Here is a 24,817-nt window from a genome sequence, read left to right as displayed (position 1 = left end):
ACATTTTTCCAGTTCCAGAAAACCGCTTCTGTAAAAATATAATATTCTGTAGAAGACAGTAGTAGTTCCTAAGAGAATAAATGGCTCAGGATTTGAGGAAAGTGTTCCTGCAGCAAACAATTCACTCTTCTTGCAGATTCCAGATGCTCAACATTCCTGACATCAGAATGGAAAAATTTACTATTAGTCTAGAGAAATTTAATATCACCATTCTTGTCATATCCCTCATAGCTTCATTATTAGAACAAGTCTGGTGAAGCTATAAACCTATGCTAAATGATAAAAAAGATGTTCTCTGTGTTCAATCATATTAGATAGTATAAGTAACCAAAATATTTAGAAATCATATAGAAAAAGAATTGAGAAAAAGAAAAACAAATGTATACTTATTTGTTTGTTTTTCTTAGTTTTGATATTTGCATTCTATACACTATAGCCAGGCACAGGACCAAAACGTTTTACTATAACCAAGGGCTAATAAACACTAAAGAACATATATCGACGCCCAGAACAACACTATAAAATTTTATTATATTAATAAAATAGGATACACCAAGCTTTAAATTTTCCACTTTGTCAAAGGTAAAATAATCAGCACTATTCAGTGCCATTCATAACAGGCCTCGATTTTTCTCATTTAAAGTCTATTTTATTTGTAAAAGAACCTAAACTCCTAAAATACTTCAGTACAACCCTGTCAGAAGCATTCTCTTTCTTACACTCTCCTTCAACTGCAAATAACTTATTAAAGCATTTGGCGAGCTAAGTTTTTAAATACACAAACAATTTAAATAATCATATTATTGCAGTTTAATAACATTTTGTTTTTTGCTTTTTGGTTGTCTTTGGTGAGGAAGACTAGCCCTGAGCTAACACCTGCTGCCAATCCTCCTCTTTTTGCTGAGGAAGATTGGCCCTGGGCTAACATCTGTGCCCATCTTCCTCGACTTTACATGTGGGACGCCTGCCACAGCACGGCTTGATATGCGGTGTGTAGGTCTGCGCCCGGGATCTGAACCTGTGAACCCTGGGCCGCCGAGGCAAAACGCGCAAACTTAACCACTACACCACCAGGCTGGCCCCCCTTAATAACATTTTGTACAATTACCTTAAAGTCCACAAAATCAGGGCGAGTTCAGAGAGGGCAAGTGCATACACCTGTACGCAGTGTTCACTTTTAGAAGCTATCTCAAAGCTTGAAACAGGTTGCAATTCGTAGTCCCCTTTGCATTAGCAGCCTGTGGCCTCACGCAGGGCATCCTCTCTACCAAAGTACAAATGAAGCACTTTGATTCTCAGCAGAACTCAGCCAAAAGACAAAGCCATCAGAAAATGAAAATTACTTCTAAAACTCGTATAAAATGTGGCCTATACCTGTTTTTTAGAAAAATGGATTACATTTACACTACATTTAACCAGTTCCAGGGCCTCCTAGCCGGGAATAATTACTATAAAAGCTCAATCACTGTATCCGTATTACTGAAGTTAATAGTATGATAGGATTTATTTCCTTATTTATTATATATTTAAAATTTAGCACAACATGTAGTTAGACCACGGCAAATAGTGTATCAGGACTTCAGCTTACACTGCAGAGCAGCAACCTAAATCTGAACTCTCATCACACTACTGTAGCTGCCACTCAGTGTATTAAACAGTAAGCATGGACAGACCAATAAGTACTAACCTTCATCAGGGAGAGAAGTAATAGCAACAGAACCCGAGTAAGCAGAAGGTGGCCTACTGCTTGAGCAGAAGGACACTGTGGAAAGAGAGGTAGGCGTTTCCCACAGGACTACTACAAGGATCAACAGAGAGAAAGAACGAGAGCTTAGCACCTAACTTATGCTCCCCTGTTCTGCAATGAGATGAATGCACAAAAACAGCCCTATAGGTGACCCTCAGTATATAGTAGCTGCCATCATCTTTATCTTATCCTCTGTGAGGCCTGTTAGTTGAATTAATAAGCAATTAAGTAAAAGAAAAGCTCTTAGCAGAGTTCAGGAGATAGACAGAATCATCTTCAACGGATTTCTTTTCAAGTAACCCCCTGAAATACCCTTCATGATATCCCACGAATAATCTGTTACCCAATAACACAACAGCTGCACTCCTAAGAAACGTCATGTTATCAAAAAGGTATAAACACTTGTTTCACTGGGGAAAAAATGTGGTCAGTGAGCGAGTTCCCAACCACTGCTAACTATGGTACTTCCATGTATAAATTTTATTAATAAATGGAGTAATCTAAGCTCTATTATTTTACTTTGAACTAAAAATAATAAATTGGTGGTTCACAACTGATAACTATCAACCTAAATGCTTCCTGGCCTTTCAGCCCACACAAGTCTTCTTTAAATAGCCTGAAATTTCGTTTGTAACTGAAATCATAACTGTCAGGGGGTTAAACCCTGCCACCAAAAGACCAAAGGAGTGGCCAGCTAAGTCTGCTGAAACATAAGAGAATATCCAGGAAGAGACCTGCTGTACATAAAGAACTGAGGATAAGATAAAGGTAGCATTTCAAATCAGTTAACTAGTGAGAAATTATTCTACCAAGAGCACCGAACCTCTGGATTAACATTTCAGGAAAAATCAAATAAACTAGATCCCTACATAATGGAGTCAATCCCTAATAATCTCTTTACATTCAAATTGTGTTATAAAAATTCAGTCTAAGAGACTTCTGCTATCGTAAAAATCCTTTCATGATGTTTATACTGGTGATTTTTCTACAATCCTCACTTGTCAAGAAGTAAAGCAAAATATACAGACTTTAGGTAGTCAGTCCCACATCTTAAAACATGTTCACTTGAGCTTCCTGAAAAGTATTTTAAAAATTTAAAAGTTTAAAGTGCAGTACATCAGAAAGAGAAGCTTAATATTTAATGTGAGTTTTGGCACATAAAATATTTTTAAATTTTTATCAAGATTTCAATAGCTATATAATAGCTATTTAATTACATACTGAATGAAACCATCTTCTTGATTTGATCTCCATTTTTACTGTAACTGCTTACCATGCACCCCTCAAGTTGTCTTCTAAAAGGAAAAAAGTCATGTCTTCTGAAGGACAAATTCCAAAAGCAATATAAACCCACTAAATAAAGTTACTATTACCAAAGAGAAAAGAATATTTTAATATTGAACAATTCAACAGCAACAGGGATCTGAAATCTACCAAGGCAATCCTTAATCTATACAGGTGATTCAAACTGTCAATAAACCCTTTTTAGGAAGAACCCCAAGACTGTGCTAAGATTTTTGTTAAGCAAAATTTCTTTTGTGACAATGAAGAATATTACAATACAAAACCTAGTGATCTGGTTAATTTTAGCCAGCATTACATACATGCAAACATATATGGGAAGCTGGGCTATAAAAATAGACTCACAGTATAACTATTCTTATTTCTTAGGAAGAACACCAAAAAATAATTTAAATGTCACTTAGCATGGCATGTCCTCCTGATCAAGAGACGGCTGTGGGGGTGAGCAGGGGCCTTATCCAAACTGCTAAGTGGGCTCCAAGCCTCTGAGGAAACAGTGCAAGAGAGCAGATTAATTCTTTTTTATTATTATTGAGACATAACTGACATACAATACATATAGCATTGTATTAGTTTCAGGTGTACAATACAACAAGCAAGCAGATTAATTCTGGTTTCTTAAGGGGCAGCCTGCTGACCATTACAGGGACCAGTGGTCTCACGTAGCCTACAAGCAGTTTCCATCGGGAATTCAGAAAAACTGGCAAGATTTTGTTCACTGATGTTCAACTTTGCACCAAGATTATGATTTTGGCAGAAATCCAGCCCCATCCTTGTTATGTGGGCTGTACAACTGCTGTAGAGGATACGCTTGTCAGAGCTCTTCTCCTCACCTGCCATGCATTTGCTTATTGCCATTTAGGTTTGGAAAAGTAACACTTGACATGACAATTATATCAAGTCATATGTTCAACTGACTAAATAGATCAAAACTTAAAATTAGTTCCCAGAAGCATAAAGTAGTGATTGAGAATAGTAATATAAATAGAAGAGTTTCCCATCTTGTGATCTGAGTCCCAAATGTTACCAGGTTACAAAGGAGAGTAAACATAATGATAGTTTCACTAATTAACTGACAATGTATATTAGCCCTCATTCAAACATCCCTTCCCACCTAATGTATACCCATTACTCCAATGTCATTGGTGCCATAAACATCATTGCAAGCATACAGGATTTCACAGGGCTGACAAAAGTAATGTTGAAGAACTGCTTCGACCATAAGCAATGACCGCGATGAATGAGCCTCTGAAAAAGGTCTGCCAGTTAACCAAGGAAGTCTTTTCTTTTAGTCTTTTCTTTTCTTTAGTCTTTTCTTCAACACATTATACTTCAAAGGGGAACACCTTGAATACCAAACTCAAAAAAAAGAGAAAAGCTGGAGAAACTGAAGCGTTCATATATTTTTATTAAAGTGTCCTCTTTATTATCCTGCTGGAAACATCAAAGCGCTATTATAAAATGTTGTTCAGCAATATTATGCCATTAAAGAAAAACTCAGCAGGATTTATTCTTCATTCATGCTAAGAATTAGCACAGAGTTGCAATTATAACGTGAAATGTTCTTAATTAAATGAAAAACATGGTCACAATTTCTGTTTCCTTTTTCTCGATAAACTTCTGATCACTTCCCCATCATTCTTGCTCTTTTCATCCCCCATTTAATGTGGATTAATTTTAAATGGGCTTTTCCTGCTATCCATTATTATTAGATAATATGGACCTCAGAATAACAGCATCAATGAAGAAAGTTAACAGGATTCCAATCTTAATACACAGCGAATCTACTTGTGGTAAGAGAAGTGGAACTAAAAATGCATCTATTTCACAAAGGCAACCAAAAAATATACCACCAAAGCAACGTTAGAATACAAAGCACAACAAGAAATAGATTTTATTTAACCTGAGAGCCAACTTCCCCTATCGCCAGCGCCTTATCAGTTAAGAAATTCTATTAAACAGTGGCATTAAGCTACCAAAGTTTTCTAGTAAATTTTAAACAAAGGACACTGACCATTTTTGCAAATAAATTGTTTCCAGATAAAGCACAAACTAATGCTTTCTAGGATAAATATTGATAGTCACTAAAAACAGAGATGAAATCTTACATAGACAGTGCTAGGACAACTGGATTTCTACATGTAAAAGAATTAAGTTAGAGGCCGGCCTGGTGGCATAGTGGTTAAGTTCCTGAGCTTCGGCCGCCCAGGGTTCGAAGGTTTGGATCCTGGGGGCGGACCTACGCACCACTTATCAAGCCATGCCGTGACAGGAGTCTCACATATAAAGTAGAGGAAGATGGGCACAGATGTTAACCCAGGGCCAATCTTCCTCAGCAAAAAGAGGAGGATTGGCCCCAGATGTTAGCTCAGGGCTAGTCTTCCTCACCAAAAAAAAAAAAAAAAAAAGAATTAAGTTAGACACCCATTCTCATACCATATACAAAATTTAACTCAAAATGGATCAACAATCTAAATATGAGAGCTAAAACTATAAACTCTTAGAAGAAAACACAGGGTGAAATCCTAATGACCTTGGATTTGGTAATGGATTCTTAGGTACGTCACCAAAAGTATAAACAATGTAAGAAAAAATTGATAAACTGACCTCCATCAAAACTAAAAACTTTTGTTTTTAAAGGATATTATTTAAAGGATATTATAAAGAAAGTGAAAAGACAACCTACAGAATGGGAAAAAATATTCGCAATATCCAGTCATGATAAGCATTTAATAAGGGTTAATTAGATGTAATAAGGATTAATAAGATAAGGATTTAATATCCAGAATATATAAAGAACTCCTAAAACTGAACAACCAAAAGACTATCTAATAAAAAAAAAGTGGGCAAAGGACTTCAATAGATATTTTTCCAAAGAAGATGACAAATGGCCAACAAGCACGTGAAAAGATGCTCAACATTGTTAGTCATTAGGGAAATGCAAATCAGAACCACTATGAGATACTACTTCACACCACTAGGATGGCCGTAATCAAAAAATGTGGAAAGTAACAAGTATTGATAAGGATGTGGAGAAACCGGAACCCTTATACATTGCTGGTAGATATGTAAAATGGTGCAGACTGTGGAAAACAGTCTGGTGTTTCCTCAAAAAGCTAAAAACAGACTTACCATATGACCAGAAAATTCTGATCCTAGGTACGTACCCAGAAGAACTGCAATCAGGGACTTAAACAGATATTTGTACAGCAACGTACATTGCAGCATTCTTCACAATAGCCAAAAAGTGGAAACATCCCAAGTGTCCATCAACAGATAAATGGATAAACAAAACGCAAGATATACATACAATGGACTATCATTCAACCATAAAAGGGAATGAAGTACTGACACATGGTACAACATGGATGAACCTTGAAAACATGTCAGTCACAAAAGGACAAATATTGTACGATTCCACTTACACGAACTATCTAAAATAGGCCAAATCTAAAGACAGCAGAACGGTGGTTTTCAGGAGCTGGGGAGTGGAGGACAAGTGCAGTTATTGCTTAACAGATACCGTTTCTGTTTAGGGTGAGAAGTATGTTTTGGAAATAGATAGTGGTGATGTTTGCACAACACTGTAAATATAATTAATGCCACTAAACTGTACACTTAAAAATGGTTAAAATTGTAAATTTTACATTATATGTTTTCCACCTCCATTAAAAAAATTTTTAAATAAAAAATAAACTATATAGGAATTATTAAATATTGCACTCCTTAAAACTAAAACAGAAGTCACACTATTGCCATAAAGATTATAAAGTGAGCCTCAAAATAAAAGACAAATATGCAATGAATGAAAATTACTGGCAAAATTTCCACATGACTCTGCTGGACTTTTTGTAAGAGCAAAGGCTTGCCATGTGGAGCAGTAACTGCCGTCATGTTGGCATGACACCTCCAATGGTAAGGCAGATATCGACCTTACCACTGGAGGAAACTACCGACATGACACAAGTCGAGACAGTCCGCACCTGTGACAGAAGTCGAGACAGTCCGCACCTGTGAGAGCCACTTACTGATTTTTCTGTTTATCACTGAAAAACTCACACTACATGGAGAGGACTTTTCACTTAGTTCATAAATATTTATAAGCTGTGACAAGGACAAGAACAAGTGCACTGATTTCGGTTTTAAGGGGCACAAGTTCTATGTACAAAGAAGTACACTACTACAAAAAACAAGTTGCACCCAAATGCCAATTCACACACTGCTTTTTGTCCACATAGAACAGCGGGCAGTCAACCACATGCCTCATGATCTGGATCTGCTGTGGAAGGGAACTGTGAGAATAGAAATATGGTCAACTCATAGCTGTAGGTATACTTGTTTGGGGGAACTATTTGAAGAAAAGAGTAGCAAGTTCAAGACCTTGCTTTTCCACAATGAAAGATATAAATTATCAATGAAAGATATAAATTATCAAGGAGGAAAATGATCACATTAGCTTTTAAATGAAAGATGAGAACAAAACATTTTCATGAAACTGAAAATACTAATAAAGTCCATTTTTATTATTTTAAATGACTCCTTTAGTGGCATATCTCAGGGATATATTCAATATCTTCAATAACTTGACTATCACGTTAAAAATAAAAACATCATGCTATTGATGTTCGAAATAAGGTTAACTGGATTTCTTAACAAGACTGATCTATGGTGCAAACAACTTGAACATTGGCTGAATATTTTTAAAAGAACTAAAAAGAACTTCTTATAAAAAATACATATGTTGCCAAAATTAAAAACTTAATGCAGAGATGTAAAGGAGTTTAGATATAGCTCCAAAAAGAATTACTAAAATGGAAAATGAGTGAGAGTTAGAGAACAGAATGAAAAGGCCAAAAGATGTAAATACAGAAAAGTGATATGAAAGATAAGGGATACAGAAGAAGTCTCACAAATATTTAAGTGACATGCCAGAAAGAGAAAAGAGAGGTAGAGAATGAAGTACAGGTAATATTTGAAAAGATATCAATAGAAAATTTTCCAGAATTCATGAAACACATGAATATACATATTCAAGAAGCCAAAAGAATTCCCACAAAGACACAGATAAAGAAATCCCACCTAGACACATAACAGTAGAACTGCAGACACCCAAAGCAAAAAGGAAAAGAAAATCTTAGAAACAGCCAAAGAATACAGACTACTTCTAAAGAGAGCCTGACCGCTGACTCCTAAATAGCAATTTTAGAGATATCATTTCATACTCTTCTAGTTTTCAGTACACTTAAAAAAAATAACAGCCACCCTAGCATTCTATGCTTAGTAAAAACATCTTTCAACAATGAAGGCAAATAAAAATATGTTCGGATACAATAACAGAAATACTTTGAGAGCAAGAGAACTTCAATATAGGAAATTTTAAAGATTTTTCCTTTAAGCAGATGAGAAATCATACTAGGTGAAAACGCTGAGTTGTAAGACAAAGGATGGAACAGAGCAAATTGTGATATTCGAGGAACTCTGAATACTGACAGTATAAAGCTACAACAATGATGTCTCCAAGGTTTTGTTTTGTTTTGTTTTTGTTTAACAGAGAATTAAAATAGATGACACAATAGCATGTACGTTGGGAGGAAGTATATAGGGTAAAAGTGTTCTAAGATCCTTGGATTTTCCAGGTCAACAATAAAGGTACTGATTGAGATGGGATTTTATAATAAAGGATTCATGTTGTGTAACTTCTAAAGCAGCCACTGAAAGAACAAAAAGAGAACGTATAACTTCAAAACTATTAGAGGGGAAAACCAAAAGGATAAAAAGAAAAATCCTAATCAATCCAAAAGAAGACACAAGAGAAAAAGAAACTTAAATGAGTCAGGATGAAGAGAAAGCACAAATTTGATGGTAGATTTTAGATTTAAAACATCAGTCATTATACTAACTGTACTGAAAATATTCTAATCAAAAGCGAAGACTGTCAAGACTTGTTACCTCAAAAACTCCAATTTAAGTAATTCACAAGAGCTACATCTAATATGTTAGAAATAGAGAAAAGCTGAAAGTAAAAGGATAGAAAAAGATATATCATGCAAACATTAACAGAAAAAATAGATATACTTTAATGTAAAATTTGTTAAAAAGGCTTACTTCACCAGTAAAATAACAAATTTATATTTAATAAAAAATTTAAACATATACAACAAAAACTGACAGAACTACAAGATAAAACCACAGTTATAAAGGGAAATTTTTTTAAATACTTCTCTTGGTAACTGAAAGAATAAATAATAACAAAAAAATCAATAAAAATACAGAATATTTGAATAACAATTAACAAACAACATAATTGGCATACATAAAAAGCTATATTCAATGACTGTAGAATATACCCTCTTTTTAAACACATACAGAATACTTACTGAAATTGACCATATAGCTGGCCATAAAGTAAGTCTAAACAAATTTCAAAGGACTGAAATAATGCAAGTTAAGTTTTCTGCCCACAAAACAATTAAGGTAGAAATTAATAACAAAAAGATAAATGAAAAAGATACTTATTTGGATATTAAAAGAAATTCTAAACACCCAACAATAAAATAATTCTAAGATAAAACCTTAATACAATTAGAAAATATTTTTAATTTACGGCGTGAAATACAATCAGTACTGAGGGAGAAACAGTCTTAAAAGTGAAGAACATCAGGAAAAGAGGAAGACTGAAAATTTATGAATAAATTTTCATAATTACAAAAAGAACAGTAAAAATCAATGAAAAAGAAAAAACCATACAAATATACACTAGAGAAAATAAATAAGGCCAAAAGTTTTATATCTAAAAAGACTACAGGGGCTGGTCCCATGGCCTAGTGGTTGAGTTCGGCATGCTCTGCTTTGGCGGCCCAAGTCTGGTTCCTATACCACTTGTTGGTGGCCATGCTGTGGCGGCAACCCACATACAAAATAGAGGAAGACTGGCACAGTTGTTAGCTCAGGACCAATCTTCCTGAGCAAAAAATAAATAAATAAATAAATAATTTAAAATAAATAAATAATTAATTGAAAGACTAGAATCATCTGCTACATAATGACATTTTGGTCAATGACGAACCGCATATACGACAGCGGTCCCATAAGATTAGTACCATATGGCCTAGGTGTGTAGTAGGCTATACCGTGTAGGTTTATGTAAGTACACTATATGATGTTCACAGGACAAAAGAGCCTAACAATGTATTTCTTAGAACGTAACCCCGTCGATAAGTGACACATGACTGCAATAAAATTGACAAAACTCTGGCAATATTAAGCAGAGAGTGAAAAAGAGGACAAATAAGATCAATATTAGGACCAAAGAAAACCACGTTAATACAGAAACTGTGACATGAAATAACAATATTATGAGCAACTTGTTCACAAATTCGAAAATTTAGATGAAACAGACCAAGTCTTAGAAAAATACAAATCACCAAAACTGACTCAAGAAACAGAAAGCCTGACTAGTCTTATAACCCTTAAAACAAATGAATTAGTCACCAAAATTCTTATCAAAAGGAAAATTTCCAGGCCCAAGTAACCTAACAGGTAAGTTCCACTCAAGTAAAAACTAATTTCAATTTTTCACAAACTTTTCCACAGAAGAAGAGTAAAGACTCCTCCCAACACACTACATGAGGCCAGCATGACTGCGAAAATCTGATAAGACAGAACAAATGCAAAATTGTGATTTACAAGAAAAATATATTTGGTCCTTCAGATGACCAAAATATACCTCTCACATATATTTGGTTTTGGTCCACAGTTCCTCGCTCACAGCTCCCAAAACCCTTGGAACTTCCCAAGTTTTGAGAGTGATAAAAGTGTCATATTTATGTTATTGAAGGTGACTTTTGGACCCCAATCAAGGGTGGGGACTGGCTGCCAGGAGAACCAGCCATGTGATCAGAGGATTGGAACTTTCAGTCCTGCCCTGATTTCCAGGGAGGGGAGGAGCGCTTGAGTTTAAATCAACTGCCAAGGGACAATGACTTACTCAATCAGGACTATAATGAAGCCTCCATGAAAACGAGAAGGACTGCTTTGTTGTCTTTTTTCAGAGAGCTTCCACGCTGACTGCTTCCATGTGCCACCATGCAGGGCCCCAAGCTCCATGAGCACAGAAGCTCCCTTGTCTGGGACCTTGCCCTATGCATCTCTTCATCTGGCTGTGGATTCATATCCTTTAATATCCTTTGTAATAAATCGGTAATCTAGTGAGTAAACAGGTTTTCTTGAGTTCTGTGAACCATTCTAGCAAATTACTTGAACCTGAGAAGAGGGTCGTGAGAACCTCTGATTTATAGAGAAAGGGAAATTACAGGCTAAACTCAATCATAAACACAGATATAAAAAACTGTAAATAAAATATGACCAAACCCAGCAGATTATATAAAAAAGATAATAAATTATGACCAAATTGGGTTTACCCCTAAAATGCAAGTTGGTTTAACATTCAAAAAAAAAAATCTAGGGCTGGCCGGGTGGCATAGTGGTTGAGTTTGCACACTCTGCTTCAGCGGCCCGGGCTTCGCAGGTTCAGATCCTGCGCACAGACCAACGCACCGCTTAGCAAGGCATGCTGTGGCAGGCATCCCACGTATAAAGTAGAGGAGGATGGGCAGGGATGTTAGCCCAGGGCCAGTCTTCCTCAGCAAAAAGAGGAGGACTGGCAACAGATGTTATCTCAGGGCTAATCTTCCTCACCAAAAAAAAAAAAAAAAAAAAAAAATCAATGAAATTTGCTATATTGAGATTAACAGGAAACAAATCATATGATCATTACAATGAAGAAATAGAAAGCACTTGACAAAATTCAATGGCTAGTCATTAAACAAAATTTTTTGCAAGCTAAGAATAAAAGGAAATTTCCTTAATTTAATAAAGAAAGGGCCTATATAGAAAAAACCTAGAGCAAATATGACAAAGAAGAAATGTTGAAATAATTCCTTTTGAGATCTAGAACTACAAACTAAGATGCTTCCTCTCACCACTGAGGGTCAACATCGTAATGAAGGTTCCAGACGGCAGGCAGCACTGCAAGCAGAGGGGAAGGACAGTCCTGACAAGTCATGGTGGGACAACTGCATATCCACGTGGGAAAAATTAATTTGGTGCCCTACTTCACACCTTACACAAAAATCTATTCTAGCAGTAAAATCAAAATGTAAAAGGAAGGAGCCAGCCTGGTGGCGAAGTGGTTAAGTTCACATGCTCCACTTTGGTGGCCTGAGGTTCACGGGTTCCGATCCTGGCCGTGGACCTACACACCACTCGTCAAGCCATGCTGTGGCAGCGTCCCACATCAAAAATAGAGACAGACTGGCAGAGGTGTTAGCTCAGCAACAGTCTTCCTCAAGCAAAAAGAGGAAGATTGGCAACAGATGTTAGCTCAGGGCCAATCTCCCTCACTGAAAAAAAAAATGTAAAAGGAAAAAGAAATAACTTCATGACTGTAAGTTAAATATTTCATGAATTAAATACAGAAATCACTAACCATAAAGGAAAATGCTGCTCAACTACATTGAAATTTATCACTTCTGCACACAGAATAGGAGAGGACGGCACAAAGAATGAGAAGACAGGCCACAGAATAAGAGAAGACGGTTATAACATGTATAACAAAATGGATGAAAGACTAGAATCTAGAAAATATAAAAATTTAAGACATATAAGACAATGCAATAGAAAAATAAACAACAGACTTAAATTGGCAGTTCACAAAAGAGAAAATCTAAACGGTCAAAATAAAAAGGCGCTCAACCTCATTAATAATCAAGAAATGAAAATTAAAACTACAATGAGAGATCACCACACATCCACCAGAGTGCGTGGCAAAATTTTAAAAGCCTAATAATAATAAGCAATGGTGAAGATATGGAGCAACAGGACCTCTTCCACACTATAAAAGGCACTGTAAATGACAGCAGTACAAATACTTTGGAAAAGAAATTGACATTATGCTAAAGTTGAAGACAATCATATTCTATGATCCAGCAATTTGACTTCTAGGTATATCATCTATAGAACTGCATGGTTATGTGCACCAAGATACAGGAAAAAGAATGTTCTTAATAAAACGCTTCATAACTACCAAAAATTGGAAATATCCAAATGTCCATCAACAGCAGAATGGAGAAAAAGTGGTTTATACCTCTTTCTTTACAGTTTTACAACTGAATATTATACAACAATGATAACTAAACAAACCACAGCTAGACACAGCATGGGCCATTATACAATCTTGAGTTTTAAAAAAAAAAAGGCACAGAGGCCGGCCCCGTGGCTTAGCGGTGCGCACGCTCCGCTACTGGCGGCCCAGGTTCAGATCCCGGGTGCGCACCGACGCACCGCTTCTCCGGCTACGCTGAGGCCGTGTCCCACATACAACAACTAGAAGGATGTGCAACTATGACATACAACTATCCACTGGGGCTTTGGGGAAAAAAAGGAGGAGGATTGGCAATAGATGTTAGCTCAGAGCTGGTCTTCCTCAGCAAAAAGAGGAGGATTGGCATGGATGTTAGCTCAGGGCTGATCTTCCTCCCAAAAAAAAAAAAAAAGGCACAAAAAAATACATAAAGGCTGGTGGCATTTGGGGGATCTAATTAAGGATGAGTTGCATTGAAGATAAATTTAACTTGAGTTTAGTGGGAATATAGTTACCCAGTGGAATACAGTTACCTACTCATTATTGTTGTACATATTTAAATTATTGTGAGCCATCCCAAGGAGAAAGATTTTGAGGATTACTCCAACAACCTACTGTGCTGACTCATGACACACCAAGATGCGGGCTCAGAGAATGTATCACTACATGACCACATTCTGTAGCACCCAGCACTCAAAGTCTGAAAGTAGTCTGAGGTGTACCAAGGCAGAAGCTAGTTTGTAAACCGTCTCCCAATCACCAGAGTTGTAAAATTGTAAGCAGACGAATCTATTCTCATTTATACCTAGTCAAAATGGAAATTCTCTTCTGTCAGGAATATATTCAATAATGCACCATACATCATTTTTCTTTTTATTGGGAATCATACAAAGTAAAATTTATCAGAATTTCTCCATGAAGCTCAATGTTGTTTGCATAGAAACTATCAATAATAATTTTTCAAATGATCAGTAATGTAAGAAGGATTGTGTGAAATAACAGAAAATATACATATCAGTCCCTTTCTCCAGCTGCTCACGCAGAGCTCCTAAACCCTGGTAATTTCCTAAGTGATAAGAGCACTAGGGGCATCTTTCGTTCTACTATTTGGTCTTTGACCCTGGTTCCTAACACAGAGCTCCTAAATCCCTTGGAACTTCTTCAGTAACAGCAGTGTCTTTTGTTCTAACGAGGTGACCCTTGGTGGGCCCCTGGATAGCTGCAGAATAGGGGCTGGTCACTAGAAAGACCAAGGCATGGTTAGAAGCTTGGAACTTTCAGCACCCCCCCCCCACCCTCTGGGCAGGGGAGAGGTGCTGGAGATTGAGTTAATAATCAAACATGGGGAAAAGTCCATGAAAATCCCAACAGTATAGGGTTCAGTGAGCTTCCGGGTTGGTCAACACATCTACCTGCCAGGAGGATGGCACACCCCAACTCCACAGGGACAGAACCTCCTGAGTTTGGCACCCTTCCAGACCTTCTCCTACGTTTCTCTTCAGCTGGTTGTTCATCTGTATCCTTTATCATATCCTTTATTATATAATAAACAGGTAAACATGAGTGTTTCCCTGGCTCTGTGAGCTGTTCTAGTAAATGATCAAATCCAAGGAGAAGGTCATGGGAACCTCCAATTTGTAGCCAAATCAGAAAGAAATTTTGGGTAACCTGGAGACCTATTACTTGCAATTGGCGTCTGAAGTGGTGGGGAGTCTTGTGAGACTGAGCCCTTAAACTGTGGGATCCGCACTAGTTAGCATCAGAACTGAACTGAAAGACAACTAGCTGGGGCTGCTGAGAACTGCCTGCTGTGGGGGAAAAACCCACACTTCTAGTATCAGAAGCATTGCATGTGAGAGTGAAGGAAAAACATAAGAGTTTGGATTGGATTGTCTTCCTCTTCTCTTAAAGAAAATAGTACAAAAGCATATGAAGAGGCAATCAAAAAGTAGACAGCCAAAAAATACAGACGAAAAAGCATTATAGAGGTGTGTTAGGCAGTTCATTAATAAAAATATTATGTTCTTCCCCTGGATTTAGTAATATTTATGTTTCCACTTTTTTATTTACAATTTATGATTTTTTCTCATTCTAAATAGTCACCATCAGCCTTAAAAAGTTCATATAATGTAATTCTATTTATAAAGTTCAACAGGCAAAATTAATCCATATTGCCTAGGGATGCCTACATAAGTCATAAACTATGTTTTATGTATAGTGTGAGATAGGAATCTTTTTTTTTTATGTCCCTCTCTAAGGAGGTAGTAAATGAGAAGAAATACACAGGTTGCTTTCAGGGTGTTCAATTTCTTGATCCAGGTGGTAGTCACATGGATCTTGGCATTATAAGCACCTTTAAAACTGTACTATAAAAGTTTTATGTGCATTTCTGTATATATATTATATTTCACATATGATGTTTGTAAAAATCATATTTAATGAATTTATAAAAACTAAATAACATAGGTATGAAGCAGGAAAGGAATGATCCCATAAGATTAAAAACAGAATGGTACTATCCAGCACTAAAAATAAGATCAACCCTCTAGTAGATAAAAGTTGTTTCCCATGGAGGAATAGGTTAACAATCCTGACATTGCTATACATGTACACTGGGACAGAATAGTTAAGAAAATGGACGGTGGATGGTGGCAGCCAGGTTCCTCACGGTTGGAGTGGGACTTTACAGATAAGCAGGGAAGGAGAACGATCCATTTGCTAATGGATTCGAGTTGGAGACATCAAGAAGAATTCCTATTTAGCTTATAGTTACAGATGATAGCACACAGAAATGTTCATATACGTGTGTATAAACAAGGGTTAGTGTACATACGTGTATTTCTTTGCCGTCAGATGAGACGGTCTAAAAGAAACAATATTCCAGTAGCAACGTGCAAACCTATCACCCAGATCTTTGTTTCTAATCCCATTCTCCAAAAAAAGGAACTAGGGCTCCTTAGAGAAATGGCTGATTCTAGGACTGGGGCATAGTAAGATAAGCCTGGAGCATCCTGTAGCGCCAAAAGTAAGGAACTGTTAAAAAACAAACAAGCCCACATTGATGGAGACATATCAAAGAAGCCAAGTGAAAGCTCCCAACAGCCAAAGCTGGAGTAATTTGAGCAACAAAATAAAGTAGTATTGGATTCTAACCCACAGTATAAATAAACATCCATGAATCCACACTGACACGAATAAATGATTGAATAAATTAATAAATGGGAAAGAAGAGACAAAGAATTCCAAATAATTTATATAGATACTTCACCCTAAAGGAGGGGGAGCATGGCACACTACTCCTTCAGTGTGGGCTGCACATACAGACTTCCTTCCAAAGAGTGCAGTAAGGAAAAGGTGGGAAAAGAGAGTAACTTTCCAGTGGAGAAACCTGACAAACACTACTTCCGCCAGTTGATCAGCATCAACAGCCTTAAATCAAGTTGATAGTATGTACCGCGATGTGACTATGGGACTTTACACCAGACAAATTCCAGTAGGGGGAATTCTACAACACACCTGACCAGTACTCCTGAAAACTGTCAAGTCATCAAAAACAAGGAAAGTCGGAGAAACCGTTACAGCCAAGAGGAGCCTAATGAGACAACAACAACTAAATGTAATATGAGATCCCGGAACAAAAATAAAGGATATTAGGGGGAAACTAAGAAAACCTGAATAAAGTATAGATTTTAGTTAACAATAATGTATCAGTATTGACTCACTAATTGAAATGAATGTACCAAACTAGGGTAAGATGTTAATAATCAGGGAAACAAGGTGTAAGGTATGCTGTAACTCTCTGTATTTCTTCATGATCTTTCTGTAAATCTAAAATTGCTCTAAAAAACAAAGTCCATTAAAAATTTTTAAAAAAAATAAGATCAACACATCACAATATCCACGAAAGAAAACACAGAACATATGTAATGCTGGTATACAACAGAGAGAATATTACAAATTTACATCAAAAGGATGGACTATTGAATAAGTGATTCTGGGACTACTGGCTGTTCGAGTGGGAAATAAAATCAGATAACTGCCTCACTCCATATACAAATTACAGTTGGACTAAAATTCCAAATGTGTAAAACCAAATTTTTTAAGTTATTAAAAGAAAATCTTAGAGAATATCTTCATAATCTTGCAGTAGGAAGGAAAGGCCTTCTTAAGCAGAAGAAAAAAAGCATTAACCATACAGAAAAGACTGATTGGTCTACACGAAAGTTTTCAACGTCTACAAAAGAAATGATACTATCTAATAAGGAAGAGAAAAGGACAAATGACTGACCAGAAGAAATGGCGTTCAACCTAAAATGACCCAAAGGATTAATATATACAAAATACAAATAAAGAAATTCTGCAGGACCGGCCCCGTGGCTTAGCGGGTAGGTGCGCGCGCTCTGCTGCTGGCGGCCCGGGTTCGGATCCCGGGCGCGCACCGACGCACTGCTTCTCCGGCCATGCTGTGGCCGCATCCCACGTACAGCAACTGGAAGGATGTGTATCTAGTGTATCTATGACATACAACTATTTACTGGGGCTTTGGGGGATAAAATAAATTAAAAAAAAAAAAAAGAAACATTTAAGAAATTCTGCAAATAAATAAGAAAATGACAAACCAATAGAAAAATGGGGAAAGGATGTGAATAGGAAAATCGCAGAGGAATAAATGGCCATTAAACAAATGGAAACATGCTTAATGTCAGTAGTGTTACACACTTAACATTTGAGATACCACATTTTCCCCCACCAGATTGGTAAAAATTATAAAGACTGATAACATTGAAAATTGGCAAGAATGTGGGGGAAAGGATCTTGAATGCACTGTCTGTAGATTAAGTGGTTTAACCACTCTGGAGGACAATTTGATAACATCCATTAAATATATAGGTCTTTTCTCCCAAAATATTACAAAAGAAGCAAAACTAGGGTTTTCATTAACAGTAGTCTGGTTCACTAAATTGTGACACTATGGAAAATTATGCATTAGTTTAAAAGAATGAGGTAGATATATAGATGTATGTAGAGACAGATATATAGATATGTTTATAGATATAAAAATATACATAAACACATTTATATACACACACACACACCATGGAAATACTTCTCCAAAACACATTACTTGGTGTAGAAAGTTATACAACAATCCATAGAGTATGACAGAATCTGTGATTAACAAATAAAAAAAGACATAAAACATATTTATGTAGATACATATGTAAGTGTTTAATGTACAGAAAATTCTTGAAGGATACTCATCAAACTGAGAAAGAAAATGAGACTGAAGGAAGGAGAAGGGTGGGTAGTAAGGATTCCTTTCCTTTTTGATCTATGCATCTTTGACAATAAGAATGTTTTTATGTATCACTTGTATAATCAAAATTTTTTTTTCTTAGCAAAATAAATAAAAAGGAAAGAGGGAGAAGTGGTGGCAGTTTTACATTGAAAGTATTTTCCCACGAGTACTGAGGCCACTGTTAGCCGGGGGCCGTGCCCTGCTGCAGAAGCATCTGCCCTTCAGTTATGCTCCCTAACTCTGTTCCCCCTGGAGACCCGACAATGGAACAACAGCAACGACACTGCTAGGCAACACTGCTCACGGTAGAAATGACCCCTGACTGGTAAACTGCATCTGGTCTGAGAGGAACTACAAGGGAACCATAAGCATCTGATGAGTACGCTGTACGCTGGGGTTTCCCTAACTGGAGTGACTATTCTAACAGGCACGTCTTCTCTGCCTGAGTCAAACCTTGTTGGGACATAGAGGTCAAAAAATATCATAATGCCAGGTGTGAGTCACATAGGCATTTTAGATTTGCACCAAGTGAACCAGCTATGGGTGGAAAAGTCCTTTTTAAATTCTAAATAGCTCATGCTATTTTTCATGACTGACACCTAAACTGCCCTGTAAACTATAAAGACTCCATTTTAATCATTCCCCAGGTGAGATGGAAGCAATGATATTTTGCATTCAATTAAACTAAGGCATTTTTGGTGAATAGCAAGGCAAAAACTTATTACACACGGTAGTAAATTTATGGTGCAAATAAATTTTATCTATAATTTTCCAAACCACTATGGAAAGTTAAATCATTCATTTTATATAGTAGAACATAATGTGGTACTATATAAAAACTAAAAAGAACAAAAAAATTTTTCCGAAGGAGCTGGCCTCCAAGTTAATGTCTTGAGAAAAAAATAATTTATGCTATTTAAAAATCAAAATCACTTCCTAAGAAAAACTAATCCTCAGTGTAAATCACAGTGGAAAAACAATCATTCTTGATGGATAAAGATGAGCAAAACTTGCCAAAATATAAGTACGGATATGCTTAAAATAGCAAAGGATAATATTTACAAATAGTGCAAATGAAAATGCCAATGTAATGTAATATAACACAAAATCAAATTTGTGATTCAGCCTTTTTAAAATTATGGTGACAGTAACTGTCCAGTCTGAGACAGCTACCTCAGCTGGTTATAGAATGGTATTAACGGAACCAAAATCAGTATGCTCAGCACAACACAGAACATTCTTTTTAGTCACATCTATGCCACCACTTCTTTTGAGGGGTCTTATAAACGCAACGCATAGCTCCCCAACCTCACTTACATTCTGTTTTAATAGTTCTGGGAAAGGTCCAGGAATCTACATTTTTTAAAAGTGCTGATTCTGGGGAACCCCAGAATAGGACTTCAAAGGGGCACTGACCTCCCTCACCCACCTCCTGCAACAGGCCAGAAGGAGGGGATTTTACACATACATACATGCAGGGGTGTTTTTCCCTTTCTGGAAATCTTTATTCTAAATATCACTAAGTCTTACAACTGATAATAAGGGGAAATACGTTTGCTTTAATCGAATCACTTAATGACATGTATCAACTTCGGAATAGTTTTTACCTCTGGTGACAGGAAGAAAGAAAATGGAAGAATGCAGTAGGGATAAAGTTTTATTTCTTAAAGCAAAAAAGTGAGAGGTCGAAGTAAGTATGGCAAAGAGTTTCTATCCGTCACTCAATCCGAGTAGAGGGTAACATGAGTATCACGGTATACTGAACTGTATGTTTAAAATACTTAATAGTTGTTTTAGAAATTTAAATGCATGGCATTATTCCAAAAGGCAAGACAGTACAAGGGCATCAGTGCAAGCCATCACTACCTGGAGACAGCAGTCCCTCAATGGCCTGCGGTATTTTTTATCTTGGAACGATGCGTCCAAGTTGATATTACACCCTCATGTTGTTGACAGAAAAGCAAGCATGATCTGTTTGCACTTGCTTAGAGCGATGCTGTTTTTCACTGCGAACAAGAAAATTTCAGCAAGGATGAAGGAAAACTGCCCCTCTTGGGTTCACATACCTGTGTCACTACCAGAACCTGTGGACAAAGCTGGCATGACGCACGCTGCAGGCTGGGACGCCACACTCCAAACACGCTCAGCTCAGCAAGCCGCAGGGAATTCCAGCTCGACGGCCTGCAGCCACGCTGTCTACTGGGATTTATGTGCCAGGCAGGCCGTTTCTACGAAGAAAAGGAACACTTTAAAAATAGTAATAATAAGGAAGGTTACGGACTGCAACATTCTGCAACTAATTCTAAATTCTTAATCCAACTCACCACCAGAAAGATCACAATTCTTCAGAATTTCTTCTACAGACCACATACAAATATTAAGTGTAAGAGTTTTTTATTTTGACGTGAGATTTCTAACTAAAAACATGAAAATTCTGCATGCATGTATCAAAGCTTCCTGAAAGAGTTTTACAGTTGGTTTGAGAACTGTGAATTACATAGATGGAGAACTTAAAGAAGCTTTTGTAAGTCAATGCCATTCTAAAATTCCTTCCTTCTGTTATAGTTCTAAGCTGTAATTCCAAATGTAGAACGGAGACTCTATCAATTGGCAACAACTTATAACCAATTGTAATTTTTAAAATAGTTCATCCTAATATGACAACTGCAAAGTTCTCTACTGAAAACTGCAAACAACCTTGAAAGAATACTAGAGCTGAAACAAGATGTTATTATAGACTTTGAGAAGTGTCAATAATCTAAACCTAACAATCCAAGCTAATCTACAAAAGTAAATTCTTTTAGTGAAAACTAAACGTTGACATATCTTGGAAAATATCAATCTTTTTCAATAACTATTTTAACTAATGTTTATCCCAAAATAAGCAGTAAAGGCACTATTGCATAGCAGCTAAGAGCAAGGGATCCAGAGTTTAGCCTAATGTCTAATCCTGCTAGCTCTGTGATCCTAGACAAGTTATTTAAACTTATTAAACCTTAACTTCCTTATATGCAAATGGAGATAGCAATTTTAAATTGTTTGATAATTACGCTAAGGCATAGAACACAGCGTCAGGCACATGGCAAGAAAATAATTAATGCTGGCTATTATGATTGGGGTTGCTTAATTCAGGTAACGAGATTATAAAATGAAAACATAAAAGAAAGTAGCAAGATTAAAATTTACGTTGGCCTGACACCTAGAAGGAGCCCATGTGGTTTAAATTTGGACCACTGCTGCCTAATAACGGAAAATACACTGCATTTACATTTTTTAGAAATCAGAAGAATTACACAATGTGTTTCAGTTCATTTTGAACGCATTTTCCCCAGTTCTCTATAAAGTTAAATTCAGTCATTTAAAAGCATATTTTAACATCTATTAACATGAAAAACAGATACTGTAAACACTCGAAAAACTGGCTCACTTCAATTCTTAAAGCCTTTAAATTGCTGATTCATATTACAGAATAAAGAAAATGAGCTTGCCAAACTTCATGTGGAAAAGTCCAAACTGTAAAATTCTACTCAAACCTTCTAAATGAGCTTTCTAATTATCAAAGTGACTGTTAACATGAAAAAATTCACCAAATTAACTACCTAGGACCAGACTATCTGGTGCAATGTCTTGAATTTTGTTTTATATTATTACAAAGTTGATCAAGTTAAAATATACATACAAATCCATACAGAGAGGAGCGTTAAAAATATGAGGGCAGTTATTTTAAATAACAAATGAAAATATAAATCACTAAGCTAAAAATGAGAGAAAAAGATAAAGCAAGGTTTCATTAATGCTCATCTCTGAAGCTGTTTTCCCCAATAATTTTAAAAGGCAATTCTGCTTGCTATAAGTTATTCTAACAATCAGGATTAAGATTCAACTATATAAAAAGTTCCTTAATTCAAATGCAAAGCAAGTCAAAAACAGACCAAAGACAATTTAAAAAATGCGTTCAATTTGTAGACTTCTTTTGCTGCTGAGAAAAAAGAGGGAAACGGTTAAAATTTATAAAGTGTATGCACACATTTCTACCATTAGGGCAATATGTAGGTGTGTATGTGGGTAGGTAGTTATTCTATGTGTGTGTATGTATGTAATTTAAGCTCTTTATGCCATGAGAAAAGTCATAATTTGCATGGTACAGATTGCCTGACTACAGAAATACACATAATATATAATCTATATCCTGCAAACCACCACTTTCCTCACGCCTTAAAGAATTTACAGTGTTTCACTTTTATAAACCACATACACCATATAATAAGCCAATTTATGCTTATATCAAAAATTCTACTAATACTAAGACAACCAGATTCCACATCAAAACATCCCTCTGGGTTGATACTGCTGCTATACATATATGCCATATATGAAAAGCCTTAGCATTTCTCATTTTTTATTTCATAATGAATCCTCAAGGTTAAATTTTTTCAGTCATATTAAGAAATATATGCTACAAACTAATTATCTTCTCAGAACATATATACTAATAACAAATAAATGGTTTGATAAAACCCCAACCAGTAAAATGCTTACTACTTTGTGGAATGAAGCAGACTTGCTGGATTTAACTTTCAAACTGAGCTAAATTTTTGTAGTAATCATGTTATTTTCTTTGGCTAAATTTATTGAAAATTCTTTGGAATTTGTCAGAACCCAGCCATAATTATTAGTGACTGTTGTATGGAATCAATTTACTACAACACAAAAATACCAGCTGTTACAGTATGTCCTGAGAGGGATTACTGAATATTCTTAAATTGAAGTTCAATCCATCTTTCCATAAAAGAGAGACCCAAGCGCCAGGAACAGAACAGCGGTATCAAGCGCACCTGAAGCATTTACAATACCCAATAGAACTATTACGACCTGCCTTTAAAAAGGCTTATTTTTTGAAATTTCATTATTCCAGTTGTACCTTGCTTCTATATATCACACTGTATCAGGTTCTTCTGGCATCGATCATGTGGAAACAGTGAAATATGTGAAGGGCTACGCGCTTATAGCGTTCACTTTCTACCCACCCCAGGGTAACCCTGACAGCTCTGTGGCACTCCTGACACCTAGTGGTCAACCATGGAAGTCCAAGTATTTGTAGCAGAAAGTTTTTTGAGTTTTCAGTAAAGCAAAAACAGCCTTAATTTGCTCAGGAAGTAGTCAACTGCAAAAATTTTCACTAATGTGCACACACACACACACAATTAAAGAAAAACACGCTCCTCCTGTGTGTCTCCCCTACTCGCAGTACTCACTAAAACACTTCCCTTCTTACACCAGATGTCACTTCCCACACATCAAGCAATTCTCCAACACCAGCTGCGTGTCCTACAATTTAAACCAATTCTGATATTATCTACCTGGAGATAGCATCAGATTTCACAGCTTAGGGGCTCCGTCCTACAAGACCACCCGCTACCCACTTCAGATGTCAATCTGAGGTCCAAGTTGTCACCTGTGCTTCTGATAGACTGACTATACATCACAGGTTTCCATGACCCCCTCCTCTGGTTCAATTAATTTGCTAGAGTAGCTCACAAAACTCAGGACAACAGTGTAATTACTTGTTTACTAGTGTATTACAAAAGGATATAACTCAGGAACAGTCAGATGAAAGAGATGCATACAGGAAGGTATGTGGGAAAGGGCACGGAGCTTCCATGACCCTCTCTGGGCCCACCACTCTCCCGGCACCTCCTCGTGTTCACCAACCTGGAATCTCTCCAAAAACCATCCTTTGGGGTTGGATGGAGGCTTCATTACATAGGCAAGATTGATTAAATCATTGGCCATTGGTGATTGATTCAACCTGCAGTCTCTTGGGGGGTGGGGGGATGAGATGACACTGACTGAAAGTTCCAACCCTCTAATCAAGGTTGGTCCCCCAGCAACCAGCCCCCATCCTTAGTGGCTTTCCAAAAGTCACCTCATTAACAAACTCAGGTGTCGTTGAAAGGGGATTCTTACAAATAACAAAAGACACCTTTATGGCTCTTATCGCTTAGGAAATGCCAAGGGTTTTAGGAGCTCTGTGCCAGAGACCTCATGAAGACCAAATACATATTTCCTTTTATAAATCACAATATTACCCACACTCACAAAGTTAATGCAGATGAACAAGAAATCAACCTAACTTCCAAACACATTTCCTCTCTATTTGGGGGAGTATTCAAGAATATGAAAACTTGTAGTTAACTGTCATCATAAATAAATTATTTAATAATCATATTAACATCCTGTTGTTTCAGGAGACAGTAACTGTAATAATGTAATAACTGTAAAAACAGTAATCCAACTGTAGATTACTTCACCAGTTCCAAATACTCTA

The 24,817-nt window shown here is 36.5% G+C and overlaps 1 protein-coding gene across 4 annotated transcripts in view; it reads right to left on the bottom strand.

The window, feature by feature from the left end:
• The window catches only part of MPP7 (MAGUK p55 scaffold protein 7), a 264,230-nt gene that overhangs the window by 166,509 nt on the left and 72,904 nt on the right, over window positions 1-24,817 (bottom strand). For all 4 annotated transcript variants that reach the window (XM_087420720.1, XM_087420721.1, XM_087420722.1 and 1 more), the window contains one exon: window positions 20,556-20,717. In XM_087420720.1, the coding sequence (XP_087276846.1) occupies window positions 20,556-20,592 (37 nt within the window). In that variant the 5' untranslated portion in view covers window positions 20,593-20,717. The remainder of the gene's footprint in view (window positions 1-20,555; window positions 20,718-24,817) is intronic.

Source organism: Ceratotherium simum, chromosome 32, assembly GCF_057802395.1.
Source record: "Ceratotherium simum simum isolate JZ-2026a chromosome 32, ASM5780239v1, whole genome shotgun sequence".
Classification (NCBI taxonomy): Eukaryota; Metazoa; Chordata; class Mammalia; order Perissodactyla; family Rhinocerotidae; genus Ceratotherium; species Ceratotherium simum.
The sequence above is the reverse complement of the archived record's forward strand: the minus strand, read 5'-3'. Positions and strand labels throughout refer to the sequence as shown.